The sequence below is a fragment of the Taudactylus pleione genome, unplaced genomic scaffold (genome assembly GCF_031769625.1).
Source record: "Taudactylus pleione unplaced genomic scaffold, aTauple2 ptg000306l, whole genome shotgun sequence".
NCBI classification, from domain to species: Eukaryota; Metazoa; Chordata; class Amphibia; order Anura; family Myobatrachidae; genus Taudactylus; species Taudactylus pleione.
Genome location: NW_028284707.1, coordinates 2,652,356 through 2,670,667, shown reverse-complemented (window position 1 = coordinate 2,670,667; position 18,312 = coordinate 2,652,356). Strand labels below are relative to the sequence as shown.

General features: G+C 45.4%; 1 protein-coding gene across 1 annotated transcript in view; it reads left to right on the top strand.

Annotated features, from left to right (window-relative positions):
* Window positions 1-2,247: 2,247 nt before the first annotated feature.
* The window catches only part of LOC148511447 (1-aminocyclopropane-1-carboxylate synthase-like protein 1), a 60,642-nt gene continuing 44,577 nt past the window's right edge, over window positions 2,248-18,312 (top strand). The window contains exons 1-5 of the mRNA XM_088442194.1: window positions 2,248-2,358; window positions 5,053-5,112; window positions 8,029-8,099; window positions 9,699-9,768; window positions 17,429-17,495. Of these exons, the coding sequence (XP_088298320.1) occupies window positions 2,248-2,358; window positions 5,053-5,112; window positions 8,029-8,099; window positions 9,699-9,768; window positions 17,429-17,495 (379 nt within the window). The remainder of the gene's footprint in view (window positions 2,359-5,052; window positions 5,113-8,028; window positions 8,100-9,698; window positions 9,769-17,428; window positions 17,496-18,312) is intronic.

Sequence of the window (18,312 nt, the reverse complement as noted above, 5' to 3'; positions counted from 1 at the left end):
TTCTGTGTTCAGTATAAACCCCGCCCTTTACAAGCACCTGTGTTATGCAATTAAGCTGATCTGAGCAACTACCATTTTTTTGCAAGTCTGTTGGTGGGTGTATGCACCCCCTACCTCGTCCTGCTGTGCAGTCTGGTTTTTAGATGTCAGTGTGGCACAGTCATGTGCCATTATGTGGAAGTGGCCTCCTTGTACTTGCTGTGTGCCGGTTCCCTGTGCGCGGTGCGGCTGCTGCCTGGGTTGGATAGTAGTAGCTGCTTCCTTGGGCTCTCCGACGGTGAGTGTGCATTATCCCTCACCGCTGGTGTAGTTGCTTCTGGGGTCCATCCGGCAGGTCCGGCAAGTACATGGGGGTGTGGCCAACGTGTTTCACCCACTAAGAGATGTGCGGGCTTCGTCAGGGCTATGTGAGTTTTGCCGGACCTGCCGGATAGTGTGGGATAGTGCACACTCGCCGTCGGAGCGCCCAAGGAAGCAGCTACCGCTATCCACCCTAACCCTCCCGGTAAGTGTCTAAACACTAACCCTCCCCCCTTAGTGCCTAACCCTCCTCTGGAGGTGCCTGAACCTAGCCCCTCCTGCCCGGAGCCTAACCCTAACTTCCCCCTCCCGCAGCCTAACCCTAAGTCCCCCCACTCTGCCTAAACCTAAGCCCCCCCAGCGCGACTGATACTTACCTTTCCCCGGTGTCCTGTCGGGTCATGTTGGGATTTTGGCGTTGGTGGTGTCTCGGCGATCGGGATTCCAGTCCCAGGGTTCCGGCAGACGGCATCCCGTTTGTTGGGATCTTAATCGCATCCCTCCCTACAACCCCCACATTAGACACCTTGGCGCATGGAGCCATAACTGCAAAAGCAGATACAGGTGGAGCCGCCAGGGCAAAAGAACACATTGCCATGAATAAATGCACATGCGTAATAAATAAAAAGCGAGCAAGTTATGGGGGAAGAAAGCCGCAACTTGCATTTACATCTAACTCTGAATGAGGTCCATGATTAGCATAGATGGGTATATTTAGCAGCTTTAAAGGGGACCTACAGTACGTCACAAATGATTGGTGGGGCTATATATTTTAAAAGCTGTTCCACTGCTTGAAAATGAAATGTAAGTATATGTGTATGATATCTCACATTACTGTAACTTTTTCCTGGCGCGCTGCACTAACAAAGCCGAATGATGTGAGGAGCTGGCAGCACTGGAGAGAATGAGTGGTAGATGTACTAAGCCAAATCAGTAATTTTTCAAACGCAGCCTGTAACATGACAGGAGCTGATTGGTTGGTACTTGATCTCTCTCCACTTTATCTCTTTCCAAGGATTAGTACAACTGATTGCCCATGGAGGAATCACTACTCCAGTGTTTTTCATAACAGACCATGGGGCTGATTCAGAGGTGGACTGACATGCGGTTGCGGCTATTGGCGGTCGCTCCTCTATTTTATGCAAATGCCACTACAAGGCCCTTCCCAGGTGTACGCCCTGCTTCCGAATGTGCAAGGGCTGAGACGCCCACTGTCCTCGCCTGTAGGTGCTGAAATGTAGATTGGAGCATGTTAGAAGCCACCATCGGTCGCTCCATCGAAACTTGCACCAGCCCTAAGGCAGGTGCAGTGTCTCCGTCCGAGTATGGCATCCTAGTGGTAGAGCATCTGCAGATGCAACTAATTTCACTGACACGGACTCGACACTATCTCCATGCGTGCGCTAAACCACACTCACTCACCACCCAGGAAAGCCCATCACTTTTCTAAGACATTTCTGATACTGTATTTCTGGATTGCAACAACGCCTTCTTCCGTACACTCTGTAATGCATAAGCTGCAGGCGTCCTCAGGGATATTCATGCACGATCAGGTGCAAAAAAAAACTGCGCCAACATCGGCATTGGGTGCGGCTGTGAATCGGGGCCCATGCATTTCCCATGATTTGTCACGTCTACAGCTGCTCATGGGTCTTTCTTCCCTAAGGATGTTTATCTGAGTACTTGTTGAAGTCACACGCTTTAACAGTATTATTATTATTATTTACTTCTTTATGTTCACAGAATTGTACCTTTGTTGACTTCTTCGCGCTGGGACAATATATTATGAGCAATATAGTAGTGTATATTAAGGCATTTCCATCTGCCTGTGTGTAATGATAAATATTGTCAGTGCAATATATTGATGACATATTCTCTATTTAAGCTCAGGAGTTTTGTTAGAGTTGCAGCACTCTCTCAGTGGACAGAAAGAGCACGGAGATCATTATGGAGGACCTTTCTGTTAGAGGAGCAGCGATTGCCACCCATACAGACCTGTTGGAGCAGAGTTTCCTAATGTGCCTGAATGACTCCTATGACAAAGACTGCAACCCTCAGGTAAGCTGATGAAATAGCGGAACACCAATTTTTCATGGATGTGCAGCCGCGGTATGCAGGTGCTCACATCTGCAATAATAACAGTAAGCTAACATGGCACTATGGGGTGCTAGTGAGCTGCTTGCGTTCTGGCCATTTATCTGGCACCTAACGGTCATCTCTGCTAACAGAAATGCCCCAACCCCCTAATGTAGTTATGAAAAATAGACTACAGCAGTTGGTCTTGATGTTGAGCAACTATCGGGAGTGAAAATAATTTCTTATGAGTGGCACAAAGCTGGAACGCAGGGCTGTCCCTCTACACAAGAAATTCTGGATACCAGACAGGCCAATTAGTAATAAATTCTGCCGCACAGCAGATGCCTCAAGAGTTTCCATTCTGTAACAGCATCTATTTAAATTATTTTATAAATCCTTGGTGGATTATAGAGATCATTGCATTTTCCAATGCATATATTTTGAATTCTTATGGAGATAACAGAAATAGCACCAAAAGAGGACATATCATTACCCTATTAAGAACTGCATGTCTTAATACTTCTAAACCTATAACAGAGTTTGCCGTTTGAACGGAGAGTAAGTTTGTGGGTAACAATGACTGTTATATACCCTGTGCATAGGAAATCAGTATGTAATATCACCGGCCGCATGGTTCTAATCCCAACAGCGGCAGCCCGGCAGGGGTGAAGATCCCGATCGTTAATTAAGGTAAGTATCGCTAACCTTACTCCCCCCCTAACCCTCCCTTAGGGGTGCCTAACCCTAACCTCCCTTCCAAGTGCCTAACCCTATCCCCCCTTCCCTGCAGCCTAACCCTAAGTTTCCTGGGGGGTGCCTAACCCTAACCTCCCCCTGGGGGTGTCTAACACTAACCCCCTTCCCCTAGCCTAACCCTCCCGGGGGGTGCTTGACCCTAAATCCCCCTGTGAGCCCTAAAACCTAACGCAGCTGCCCGCGTCCGGCTTACCTTCGTTCGGTATGCCGGGCGTCAGGCTCCCGGCGTAGGTCTAATGACAGGTGTCGGGATTTCGATACCTGTCATTAGTACCTTGCCGGGATTAGACAGTCAGGATGCCGGCGGTCGGCATTTCGACCGTCGGCTTCCTGACTGCATCCCGTGAATAGTTTTAATTAGAGTTTAAACATATTGGGGATAAGGATTCAGTCGGCTGCATTATAAAATATGAATATTTAGTTTAGTTATATACTGCATAATATGGGCTATGGTTTCAGTTCCTTTTTCAACAATTTCCTTTTGCAATGCATACCTTGAGAATTTCATTAAACATTTAGATAATACAGGTAGTTATAACGATATATGGTATAGAGTTGGCGCTCTGCGATGATAAAACAGTGCAAATATAAGAATAGATACTGTACTTACATATAAATTAAGTGCACAGTGCACTCCTTTGATGAATTAACAAAATGTCTGACACGCTCAAAAAGAACTGGTGAACTGATCTGCGAATAGGAAGACAGAAGGCACCTGATAGTACAGTACAGGTTGAGTCTCCCATATCCAAAATGCTTGGGGCCGGGGGTATTTTGGATAACGGAATATTCCGTATTTTGGAATAATTGCATACCATAAAGAAATATCTTGGGAATAGGACCCAAATATACACACAGAATGCATTTATGTGTTATATACATCTTATACACACAGCCTGCAGGTAATTTTATACAATATTTTCAATAATTTTGTGGCTCAAACAAAGTTTGTGTACAGAAATGAAATTCATTTATGTTTCATATACACCTTATACACACAGCCTGAAGGTAATTTTATACAATATTTTTAATAATTTGTGCATTAGACAAAGTTTGTGTACATTGAACCATCAAAAATCAAAGGTTTCATTATCTGAGTCATGCCACAAAAATTCCGTATTTCGGAATATTCCGTATTTCGGAATATTTGGATATGGGAGACTCAACCTGTATATATAAATAGTGATAAATATAATGTTCAATATAGGTGTGTTCTAAATAAATATATAAAGTGAGCTTATCTGAATTGATTCACTTGCCACAGCAATACCCTATATAAGTGGGTCCCAAACTTGGTCTTCCAGGCACCCTAACAGTCCAAGTTTTAAGGATATCCATGCTTGAGCACAAGTGGCTTAATTAGTATCTCACTTGAATTAACCAGCTGTGCTCAATCATGGATATCCTTAAAACCTGGACTGTTAGAGTGCCTTGAGGACTGAGTTTAAGAACTACTGCCCTATATTAATGATAAAAGCTGAGAAAGCAACTCAGAAAAGTGCAGTGCTTATAAATAGTAAGTAACACATATTTTAATACGTATACATATATCTGAGTATGTGAGCAAATAAAATAGCGGGCTTATCTAGGTCACATTTCACTGTGATATCTCACATGGCTTCCAACATAAACAATACGGATCCATGAAGAGGAATCAATGACAGGATGGACCAACGCGTTTCATCCACAATATGAACTTCATCAGGGGGATGATAGAATTATATAATACATTAGTGTAATTTTCAAAAGCACTGAACAAAAATGAATCTGTCAATTAAATTGTATAATATTTTATAATATAAGTATTGGTTAGGGTATAACATTTAAAAGCATTTTCTAGGATTGAACTAAACCTGTTCTGTATGAACTGATGGTTACATATTAAATGTATACATTTTTTTTATAAAATTATAATTTTAGGGATTTCTCAATCTAGGAGTCACTGACAACAAGGTCTGTTTTGATTTGCTGAAAGAGAGGGTGAGTATATTATATTATTATTATTATTATTATTATTATTATTATTATTATCTTTTATTTGTAAGACACAGCAAATGGTCCCCAGCGTCGTACAATGCAAAATGATGCAAGTATATAAGCAGTACATAGAATTGCTAAGATTTAGTCAGAATGTGTACATGTAAGATGTCGACATTGACGTTATATTAGCATGTTCAAAATGTCAATATTGTGAATGTCGACTGTTAGAATGTTGATACATGAAATTAGGGTTAGGCTGTAATTAGGGTTAACTTAAATGAGAAATAGATGACTTTGTGCTCACTGCCAGTCGGCAGCAAGTAACCTTTAGTAATTAGGCGATCCCCACCTCCTAAAAGAGTACAGTTTTTACTTAACTAATTAAGGTCTGCGCCTGAGTAGGTTAATGGTATGCTTAATGTTTACTGAGGGGTTTCTGTATAAATTATATGTGGATTGTTGATATTGTCACTATATGGAAACAAACAGAATGGAGCATAAATGATGTACAAAGTAAATCCTTTATTAAAGAGTCACACTGCTCTAAGGATTTGTTACCAGTGAGCGTGCCTGTATGTTGGGGAGGGGGGAAGGGGCCACAGGGGGATGAGTAGTAGTTAAACCCTGTGCAAATGTCCAGAGTAATATGGTAATGTTCAGTGGTACAAATGGAGGTGGGCGACCCTCACCTTCCGATATAAATCCCCCAAAATAAATCTTGGGGATAATATCAATATAAACTGACTGGACACACATGAATTAATGATGCTAAAAGCAATTCCTCCAAACATATATAAACTTGATTTAATCTTGATTTAAATTCTTCCTAGTTATCCCCAAGATTTATATGGATAACAATAAATAACACTTGTACATCCTCTATTTAACTGCAGTGTTTATTTCACACTGAGACCACGTTAGCACGTCATGTTAATATATCTAGTAATATATCTAGTTTCCAGTTTTACAATTAGGGTTAGGCTGTAATTAGGGTTAGGGTTAGGCTACAATTAGGGTTAGACTACAGTTAGGGTTAGGCTGTAATTAGGATTAGGCTACAATTAGGGTAAGGCTACAATTAGGGTTAGGCTACAATTAGGGTTAGGCGACATTTATGGATAGACTACAGTTAGGGTTAGGCTGTAATTAGGATTAGCTACAATCAGGGTTAGGATTAGGCTACAATTAGGGTTAGGCTGTATTTAGGGTTAGGCTGTAATTAGGATTAGGCTACAATTAGGGTTAGGCTGTAATTAGAGTTACGGTAAGGTTTAAATTAGGGTTAGGGTAAGGCTACTATAAGGGTTAGGCTGTAATTAGGGTTAGGGTAAGGCTACAATTAGGGTTAAGATGTAATTAGGGTTAGGGTAAGGCTACAATTAGGGTTAGGCTAAATTAGCAGTGTCAACATTTTGACTGTCAACATTTCTTACCATACCCCATCTAACTGTTGACAAGACAGAGAGCATCAGTGATAAGTAGCACCAACATGAGGTAGGCTCGGGGCATAGGCTCGAGAAACAGGGCTGGTGGGAAGGGTGCATGGAAGGAAGGGTGACACAAGGAAGAGGGTGCTGCTTGTGATGAGAGCAAAGATTCTAGAGGGAAGTGTCAGACACAAATATGGTGGCACCATGTTGGGTGTAGAGGTGGAAACAAAGGTAGAGGAATTAGCTGAGTTGGCTCCAATATAGAGGGGAGATTTGAGGGCACGTCTGAAGCATTGGATACTAGTGGCTGTTCTATAAGCGGGATGCAGGGAAGACAAGGGAACAATCATCCTGGTTTATTTATACATTTGAATTTCTGTTTAGTTTTTTATGCTAAGGGATTTTACTTGTCTGTGTTGTGTTTGACTCCATTACAGTATAATGGACACAGATTATTGACAGACTGGAATACCAGGACATACAGTGCGTGTGGTCTTTTCACAGTTCTATGTTATTAAATATGTATTTAATAAACATTTCCTTAATATTAATCTTATTGAGCCTGCTAGCCAAGTTTATGATTGCTTTCATATGGGAGACATTTCGCTATAGAGTTAGGGATACAACCATGGCCACCACTCCCTGCCTGTGTGATGTGCGAGCAGAAATCAGCATTAAGTAAGGCGCGGGGCTGTTCCCCATTGCTGGCTGTGCCGTAACTGCATCACGCCCAGCACTTAGCATGGGGGAAGCTGCTTAACATGGCTATTCCCGTGCATTCTTGCCCGAAATAGTGTCCGTCATGGGAATTAATTAAATAGCTCCCGAGGAATTGACCTAGGAGCTAAATTCATGTCTACCAATTGAAATGCCCCCTATGAGAACCTAGACTTCAAAAGAATCACACTAAAGGAAGGAGAGTCGCAGTGCATTCTGGGAGTCATGCACTTACTGTAATATAAAGCATGGTGATATTATTATTATTATTCTTTATTTATATGGCGCCACAAGTGTTCCGCAGCGCCTTACAAAGTACATAAACAAAACTGAACAAGGAACCAGTGACTTACAGTACAATACAGGACAAGGATATGCTGCATTAGTGATTATAACAATTAAGCAGCAAGTAGTCAGCAATCAAGTGTTAGATGCCCCTGTGGGGAGTATGGAGTAGAAGAAAGTATAAGGAGAAGCACATGAGGGAAAAGGGTCCAGCTCGTGAGAGCTTATTAATATTTAATGTTGACAGAAATTGACAATCCTATTTAAAATGTGCTTTTTCTCTGCACACATCTGAGTCATCCATTTTATGAGCTAAGCTAATATTCAGCCTATTTGGAACTCAAGCCTCAATGATGATGTTACTGGTTCCTAGTGGTCTGATTCAGGCCACAAAATGGCCGTCCTCAGTCTATGTAGACTAGTGCATTTTAATTAAACTGTATATTCATACTGATTATAGCTGTTGTTTTACTTGTGTACACAGCTCACACGGCCGGATATGAATTATATAGAACCAAGTATGCTGGGATATAATTACCCAATGGGCATGAAGAGGTATGTTACAATTACTGCCATCTACAAATAAAACTATGCATCACATGAAATCAAAATATTTTCCGTATACAGTAACATCCTGGTCATTACATGTATGTTGTGTATTTTTCTCTTTGACTTTTTATCTTAAACATGTTTATTCTTTTTGCTTTTTGCTTTGCAGCTGTGCAAACTTCCAGGCCACAGTAACAAGCTGTATGATATGCCACCTTTTACAATACCCCCATTTGAGAGTCTAAGCAGTGGCGTCACAAGGGGGGTGCAGGCTGCACCCAGGTATCATCCGCCGAGTGGTGACGCCAAAGGGCCGACTCCCCCTTAGTGACAGGAGCCGGGTGCTGCACTGTATCATTATGTGCAGCACTGGGCTCCTGACACAGTGAGGGAGCCGACACTGCAAATAGACTGCTCCCCGGGGGCAGTCCGCATCTACGCCCACCCCCCCCTTCCCCGGAGTGACTAAAATGGGGGTTTGGGGTGCGTGGCCAAGCCCCCTATCTGCATGGTTACACCCCTTTTTACCGGCACTATCCTACCTGCATCAGGTCCCAGGGAAGGGACGCCACTGAGTCTAAGGGCCCGTTTCTGAGTCTAACTCGATTATCAACAGACCGCACACGTGCCGCAAGAAGCAATCACAGACTGCACATGCTCTGCACCATGTATACACACCTTTACAGAGGATACAAGAGCTGATGTTGTGCTCCACGCATGGTCGGATCACTCTGTTCGTGAAGTGGGGTGTTTCTGCAGCTGTGGGCGTAAAAACAGAGCGCAGGGTCACACTTTAGCATAAGATAGTAGATCTTGCAGTGTGAGCATCCGCATATGCCGGCACTTTGTGTCTGGCTCAGCTTCAGGGTCTATTTAACCTATATGACCCTTATCCATCTAGGGCATGTTGCGGTCTAGTAAAATGTACAGAGTAGATGTCAGTACAGCAATAATGACCTTTGGAATGCTTCAGCATGCATGCTCATAGCATAATCCCCTCCCCCCTTGTCACTCCTCAGCCACCATGTGACCACTGAGGGGCTTTTTCACTGACTGGCTCAGACATGGAGATGTTTTTTTTTTCTTTTGCATTGGCTGTCATATCAATTTGCCTCCAAAGCCCATTTTTTTTTAAATCTGAGTTATTGGAGACTTATGTTACCTCATGTCACAAAGGTACATAATTCGCTGTTTACAATAATTTTGTGTGGGATTGCAGCCTTATTAGCATTATAGATGGAGCCTATATACTATGGAGTAAGGGTGCGGTGTGGGGTTATTGCAAGCTATGGGCCTTTATTCAGAGTTGTACGCTGTTTTCATCACTCCTCTATCTTTCTACACAGCAGCGATATATAGGGTCAATCATGCTGAGGTTTAGGGGGCACTGCGACCGTTGTCGCAGACAGAGATCGGCACATGTGCAATACAGACCCTGCGCATGCACCTATCTGAAAACATCAGAGTTGTAGGTAAACCATTGGGTTTACATAGAACTCTGAATCAGGCCCAATAAGTAGTGGTGCACCTGTAAGTACATAGTATAACCTATCATATAAGCAAGTAATCGTTCCCTGTAACTGTTACACTGATTACGTATTTCAGCCTGCGAGAAGAAGCTGCCAGGTTCCTTACAGACTATTGTCATTCTCCAGTCGCACTGAATCCAAATAATGTAAGAATTTTTGTTTTCTATGCACGTATCTTGAACTTAGCACAACTGGCACCCTGGGGTGGCTCAGGGCTCTTGCAGGGGTGCCACGGGTTGGTGGTCCAGGACCAAATCAAATTATATATGGCCAATATGATTGGTAGTTACCAGCACTGGTTTAGCCTATCATAAAAATATATGAAGAAACAGAAGCGCAGCCCTGTCCACCACCACATAACTGACCCTAAGGGTGACCTATAAGCACAATTTACTTCATTTAATAATTTTTCTGAATTTGTCAAAAAGAAACTTTTGACCTAGGGGTGCCATGAAGAAAATGCTGATATTCTAAGGTGCCGTGATGTAAGAAAGCATGGGAACTACTGAAATACATGCTTTACAGTGTGATCTCATCCTGGAGCCTTGCTACCTCCCGGCACTAAAGTCCCAGGCCTTCAGTCTTAGGCCTATATTTACTAAGTGGCGGATTTTCAAAGTTGCCAATTTTTGGGCACTTTTTAGATGGACATTTACAGGAACAACTGAGCTCTACATCACCTTCCCACAGCAGCAGGGAGCTTCCAGGATAGACGACCTCCGGGGGCGTCTCAGCGCTTGAACACCATTGCCGATCACACATCCAAGGCACAACTGCTAAGCCCCGACAGTCTGCTTCGAGCTAACAAGGAACTCCTGTGTTAATCCATATTGTCAGGGAGTAATATCTTCTATACTCCAGTGCCGCCTATCACTCTGAGACGGACAGGGGCAGCAACAGTATATTTTACCTGCACAAGGTGACCCACTTGCCGGCAACAATAATATTACTAAGAGGATATCTGCAGCCATAACCACAGGATTTATGTGTATAGCTGAACTGGACCACCAATTCCAGGTATCATTAATATTACTATTCTTTACAACAAGACATTGAATTTCTATAACATCTTTATAACATATCCCTTATTCAAACAACGCATTTGGCTACGGAGACTGTGGAACTCAAATACACTGTGCAGTCTGCACTTCTTTCATGTGAATAACAAAAACTGTTGCAACATTTGTTGCCTTTTCTTTCCAGCTTATTATTGAGAATATGACCAGTTTTATATGAATCAAATTTTTTTGTTTTTGTTTTCTTGTGTTTTATTTTATTTCTTTTTCTTTAAAAATATCAAACAATTTACCACATTCTCACCATAGAGACTGAGGGGCATATGTATCAAAGCTTGATGTGAGATATATATCACCAACCAATCAGCTCCTAACTATCATTTCTTAAACACAGCCTGCAAAAACAGGATTTTTGGGTACTTACTGTTGAATCCTTTTCTTGGAGTCAGGCTGGGGGACACTGGACCATGGGGTTGTAGGTGGGAAGGCGTGGATTTGGCACTAAAACTGAAATCTATAACTCCTCCCCTGTGCAACCCCTGACTTCAGTACAACTTCAAAAGTGTCTGGTAAGGAGAAGCAATACTCAGTAACACTGTCAAAATGAAATTGACGGTCAATATGACCCCAAAATTATAACTCATACTCAATACCGCTGAGCGTGAGGGAGGGAACGCAGTGTCCCCCAGCCTGACTCAGAGAAAAAGATTCAACGGTAAGTACCCCAAAATCCTATTTTCTCTTTCGTCTGGGCTGGGGGACACTGGACCATGGGATGTTCAAAAGCCGCCCCCATGGGAGGGAACGCTCAGATTGCCTGACCGGAGAACTGTACGCCCAAAATGTGTGTCCCCGGAGGCAAAAACATGAAACCTGTAGAACCGCACAAACGTGTGGACAGAGGACCAGGTAGCTGCACAACAAACCTGTTCAGCCGAGGCCTCGTGACGCGCTGCCCAGGAGGCTGCCACGGCTCTAGTGGAATGAGCCAATGCCCTAGCTGGTGCCGGGCGCCCCGCCTCTGAGTAAGCCCTTGAAATCACTGAGCGGAGCTATTTTGCAATGGTCTGCTTTGTGGTTGGCCAGCCCCGTTTATAGGCGTCGTAGAGAACTAATAGAGAAGTCCGTCTTACGCAAGATTAAAGTTCTGTCTAAATAAATGTGTAGGTCCCGGACAACATCCAACAGTGATAGATCGTCCTGGTCCCCTGAGGACTCTGAAGATGAAAAAACAGGAAAAACAATCTCCTGGTTTAAGTGGAAAGATGAAACCACTTTTGGTTGAAAAGAAGGAACCATCCTGAGCACAGCCCTATCGTCATGGAAAACAAGAAAAGGTGGTTCGCAGGACAAGGCCCTCAGCTCAGATACCCATCGAGCCGAGGCAATGGCCATAAAAAAAACTACATTCCACGTTACGAACCGAAGGTCCACGGATTATAATGATTGAACCATAAGCCGGCCTCCAGACCGCCCTGCAGAAATGCTAAAAACCTTGGCAGGCGGAACTGGGCAGTATGTACTCCCCGCTGCTCACACCACACAATATAGGTTTTCCAAACCCTGTTATAGTTCTGCGCTGAAACCTGCTTCCGCGACCGGAGCATGGTCCTGATGACTGAAGGGGAAAAACCCCTGGCCTTCAAGAGCCCGGTCTCAACAACCAGGCCATTAAAGCCAACTGAGGTAGGCCCTCGTGACAGTATGGCCCCTGTAATGGAAGATCTGGATGCAGAGGCAGACTCCAACCTGGCCCTACGGCTAGCCTGAGAACCGTGGTGAACCACGACTAGCGAGGCCAGTTTGGAGCTACTAGGATGACTGACACCTGCTGCTCCCTGACTCGATGGAGTACTCTTGGTAACATGGGAATTGGAGGAAAAATGTAGGCCAGACGGAAGTTCCAGGGAACTGCCATGGCATCCACTGCAAATGCCAAAGGATCTCTGGACCTTGCACAAAATCAAGGGACCTTGCAATTGTGGCGAGACGCCATCAGGTCCACCTCTGGCAGCCCCCATCTCTGGACCAGCTGCTGGAAAACCTCCAGGTGGAGAGACCACTCCCCTGGCAGGAACGTAGTCCTGCTGAGGTAGTCTGCCTCCCAATTCTCCACCTCCGGAATGAAGACTGCTAAAATTGCCGGGAGGAACGTCTCCACCCCATACAGAATGAGACTTGCCTCTGCCATGCCAAGTGCGCTTTTGGTTCTGCCCTGTTGGTTTACATATGCCACTGCCGTGGCGTTGTCTGATTGGATCCTCACTGGTCGGCCCACCAGGAGGGCCTGAGCCCCGCACAGTGCTTGATAAATGGCCCGGAGCTCCAGCATATTTATTAGGAAGCCTATCTCTGATGACAACAAGGTCCCCTGGAGACAGAGGTTCTCCATCACCGCTCCCCAACCTCTGAGACTTGCGTCTGTGGTAACAATAATCCAGTTGGGAGTCACCAGGGACCGACCCTGGAGAAGGTGATCGGTAATCAGCCACCAGCGAAGTGACTGACGAGTGCTGTCTGACAGAACCAGCAAATGAGAAGAAAGGTTGTCTGAGCGGCCCATCCAATTCCGGAGAATCTCCCAGCGGAGAATCCGTGAATGGAAGCGGCCGTTCTGGATGGTCTCGAAGGTAGAGACCATCGTGCCTAGTAACCTCATACCAAGCCAAACGGATGGGCCGAGGGGCAGACAGGACTTTCCTGACTATGTCCTGAAGGGCCCGGGCTTTGGGCTCAGGCCAGAAACCCTTTCCAGTGCTGTATCGAAGATCACCCCAAAACCATCAGATGTTGGCACGGCCTGAGGTGACTCTTCTCGAGATTCAGTATCCACCCATGATGCTGTAACACCTGATCCAGGTGGAGCTGAAGTTGGGCAGCGGAATCCGCCTTTACTAGCAAATCGTCCAAATAGGGAATCACCATTATTCCCTCAGAATGCAGTAAGCTTGCCCTTGCTGCCATGATCTGTGTGAAGACCCGTGGAGCTGTAGCCAAACCGAACGGCAGAGCCTGGAACTGGTAATGGGCTCTTCTGACCGCGAACCTGAGTAGAGACTGATGCCCCGCCCAAATCGGTATGTGGAGATATGCATCTCTGATGTCGATAGACGCCAGAAACTCGTTTGCCGGCATACCCTGGATCACTGATCGGAGCGACTCCATGTGAAACCGATCCACCCACAGGCTGGCATTCAAGGCTCGTAGATTTAAAACGGCCGATAAGTGCCGTTAGGTTTCTGGACTAGGAACAAGTTGGAGTAAAACCCCTGTTCCTGTTGAGACTGTGGAACGGGAACTATAACCCCTTCTGAGCAGAGGGAACTGATAGCCTGGTTTAAGGCCCGTCTCTTCTCCGGCTCCCTGGGTAATGCTGTAGCGAAGAAACATTGTGGCTGCTGCCCCCTTAGGTCAATCACATAACCTCAGGAGACAATGCCCCCTTACCCAGGCATCTACTCCCGAAGCTACCCACCTGTCTCGGAAAAGAAGGAGACGGCCCCCTACCTTCCTTGAGACCAGATGGGCTGAGATCCTGTCAGGTACTCGGCTTCTCAGATGCCCTAGCACCCGGGCGCCTGAATGTTCCAGAGAATATACCCCGGGGGGGCAGAACCCTTACTGGGAAAAGAGCGTCCTCGGGCCCCCTGACCCCTAATCGTTCCCCCTCCTTGAAAGGGAGAATGGAAGACTCAAAAACATGAGCTCTTTAGCTTCTGGGGCACCACAGGCAGAAAGGTGCTCTTTCCACCTGTCGCCTGGGATATAATAGTATCAAGCTCAGAGCCGAACAGGATGCCTCCACAAAAAGGCAGAGACTCTAAAGCGCATTTAGATTCGGGCGTCCGCCTCCCAGGTGTGAAGCCACAATGCTCTGCGTGCCGCGACTGCCGTGGCTGAGACTCTAGAGGAAATCTGCGCTCCATCTTGTGCGGCCTCACACACATAGTCTGCAGCCGCACGTATCTGTTCCACCAGTATCAGTAAGTCCTCTCTGGATGAGTCACCGGCAAAGCCTGCCACTAATTTGTCAGCCCACTTCTCCATGGCTCGAGAGACCCATGCAGATGCCAATAATGGGCGAATAACCACTCCGGCGCCCATAAAAATACTCCTAAGGCATCCCTCCAATTTTTTGTCCAGCGGATCCTTAAAGGAGGCCGCCCCTTGGACCGGCAGAGCCGTGTGCTTTGTTAAATGAGCCACAGCCACATCCACTCTTGGAGGCAGCTCACACTTACCAACCTGCTCCTGTGGAAAGGGATAAAGGGCTGCAAACTTGCAAGGAGTAGCATACTTTTTATCTGGGGTCTTCCAGGCTTCGTCTACCAGATCTGAAAGATCCTGAGACACTGGGAAACAAATGACCCTCTTACGCCTCCGCTTAAACGGTCCTTCTGCCCTAGCTAAGGCATCAAGGTCCAGACAGTCCAAAGACTGACTGTCGTACTGCCATAATAAACCTCTACGCCCTGACTTGACGCAGAGTCTGAACCTTCCTCGTCAGGCAGAACCTCCTCTTGGAGTTCCCCCTCTTCCTCTACTTCCTCCCCCTTGGGATCTGACTCCAACAAGACACTGGCTGGAGGAGGACGCTTATGCATAGTGCATAGTTTAGACTCCTCAAAGAAGCGTCCATAAAGGGCGATACTTTCTCGACCCCTACCGCCGAGCGCTCCATGGTACGGACCCAAGGAGGATCAGGACCCTGGTAACCATCCCCTGCAACAGCAGGCGGTGAGGGCAAAACAGGTGCTGGTTCTGCTTGGGCTAATTCCTCTCTACGGCGGAGCAACGTCAGAGAGTGAATGACTCATAGACTGAGCCCATGCTGACTCCTCCGTAAGCAGAGTGGCTCCCCCAGCTGGCTGCGCACATGTGGGCCCCAGCTGACAGTCCATACACAAAGCCCCTGCATTCAGTTGTCCATACGGCAATTTAGCTTGACACAGGACACATGTAAAAAATATAGCCATAGTGGGGTTCTGGCCCTTTGTGGACTTTTTGTCCGTCATTAGAGCACCCCCCTTCCTGCATTGCCCTGCCGCAGAAGTCAGCCCAGAAAAGCTTTTTTTTTAAACAAGTGGCAATGAATATGCAAACACTCCAAGCAGGCACAAGAACAGATTACAGTAATACTGAAAACTAATTAGTTGAATGCTGCAGAGGGAAAGGAGCTTGCTCTGTCCTCCCTCCATACTGTTCAGGCTTGTGCTGTGATCAGACTTCCTGGGAGCCTGCATTTTGCCACTGGAGAGCGGGGGGAACTAGCAGCCATGGCTCCTCCCTCCATCATACTGAAGCGAGCCTCACTGCTCCTTCCTTCAAGTGTTACTCCCCTCAGTGGGGAAAGCACTTGGACTGTCCCGCATTTACCTACAGCACCTGGTATTCACAGGTGGTCTCCCATCCAAGTACTAACCAGGCCCAACACTGCATAGTTTCCAAGACCAGCATGTCCAGTGTGGTGTTGCTGTAGGTCTCACCTGCGGTCGATCTGCAGTCGGCGCTCTCCCCACAGGAGTCGCCGTCAAGAAACCCGGCAAGATGGCGCCCGCCATCCAGGACCATGCTCACTGCCTGCACCTCTACCAGGTAACAGCAGCGCGCTATCCCCGGGCCCAGACAGTCTCTTCAGAGACCGGAGTATGTGGAATGGGGGAAGCGCTTACCGCCATCCCTCCTTTAGATGCGGCTCTCACCGCAGCTTTACACTCCAGCTGTACCTCTCTCCACATGCACTAAACTTACACTGAAGTCAGGGATTACAGAGGGGAGGAGTTATAGATTTCAGTGTTAGTGCCAAATCCACGCCTTCCCACCTACAACCCATGGTCCCCCAGCCCAGACGAAAGAGAAATGTAAGTTAGAAGCTGATTGGTTGGTCATATATACAGTATCTCACAAATTTATCTCACATCAAGCTTTGATACATATGCCCCTTATATTTAATTTTATTGATATCTATGTATTATTTTTTACAAATTTTGTGATGATTTATATATATTTTTTTAACTAGTAAAACCTATTTTATACTTGAATTTATTCTCTTTGGAGTATGATTTGAACGCGCAGCCACTTTTTGTTGTTTTAGATGCTATAGAGGTAGGCTTGCCAGGTGCCATATCATTCCTTTAATTCGGGACATGTGAATTACACAGGTTGTGTGGCTGATTAAAACCCTGTGAAATGGAGACTTGAAGTCAGCCAGTTACAGAATCTGTGTAATACATACGTGTCCCGAATTAAAGGGATGATATGGCAAGCCTTATGCTGGGCACACACTTAAACGATATCGGTACGATTAGACGTTTCTAGGCAAATCTAAATCACAAACCGGGCATATTATTAAGTGTGTATGCCCGATTTGTGTGCTCCCACGGTCACATGCGATATATTCTGGTTGGCTGTGCTGCACGGTCAATCAGAAGATATCGTGTACGATGCCAAGCTGCCACATGCAGCATAGCACCCTACATCGCCCCCTGCCGAAGTTGGATCTCGTCGCCCATCAGATTGGCCGTCTACACATCGTTCTGATGTGTAGCCGTCTTAAGGGGTATAAAAGCTTAAACATAGACGGGAGGAAAAATAAAACAGCAATATTTTAATCAAAAGTTAATGAGTGATGTGCAGATCATAAAATTAAAGTTGTAAAATGGTGGAGACCCCAATAACTGTTATATTTTCTTGAGCAAAGTATACATCTGTATTAGTTTACAGTGTACATGTTTACTAGTATTTTCTTTGTAATTACTTAGGTAGTGACTTTATACTCTTCTATATATAGATAATCATCATGAATGGATGTGCATCATTGCTGTGTGCTCTCTCCGCTGTGATTGGTGATCCAGGAGGTAAGCCTGTGATGATATAATGGCAACATGCCTACATTAGTTGTCCACTCGTATGTACTCAGATGGACAGGTCCATCACTCTTTTCTAACGACCCTAGAGCTGGGCATGAATGGATAAATAACATTGGCAGATTTGCTTGTTATCACTTGTTTCTCCTGTTTCTTTTCCATTCCTCCGATTCTTGATCATTCCACACCAACTGCCAGTGACTCCCGGCCGGCGATGTCTGGCAGCGTTTGAGGTGGCAGTTGGTGTGGCTCCCCTGTTTAAAATTTGGACTGCGCTGCAGCCTCACCTCTGGAGCCACCATTATCTGTCACACACTTGGCACACAGTCACTGCGGGGAGACTTTCCAAAGTACCTGTATATGACATCGGTGCTTATTGGACAAAGGCCAAGCAGGCAGGCTTCCAAGGGACACTGACCTGCCATTACTACCCCATCACACTCTGTTAATACTGCGCTTACATAAGTAAATCGCCAAATAAACAAGGAGAGTAAACATGTCCTCACAGCTGGAAACACATTTTATTTATTCTTAAATATCACGAGACAATAAAAACATGCAAAGCGCCTAGAAAACCGAAACAAATATTGTTTTCAACTTAATGGAAGATATAATAAATGGGTTAACTCACTTGACAGCTGACTAGAGACAGGAAAACTAGAAAGCATAAAAAGGGGGAGAGTTATCAAATTTCATAAAGAGGACAACTGGAGAAGTTACCCATAGCAACCAATTAGCTTCTAACTATCATTTTATAGAAAACAATAGTTCAGTGGTTCTCAAACTTGGTCCTCAGGACCCCACACAG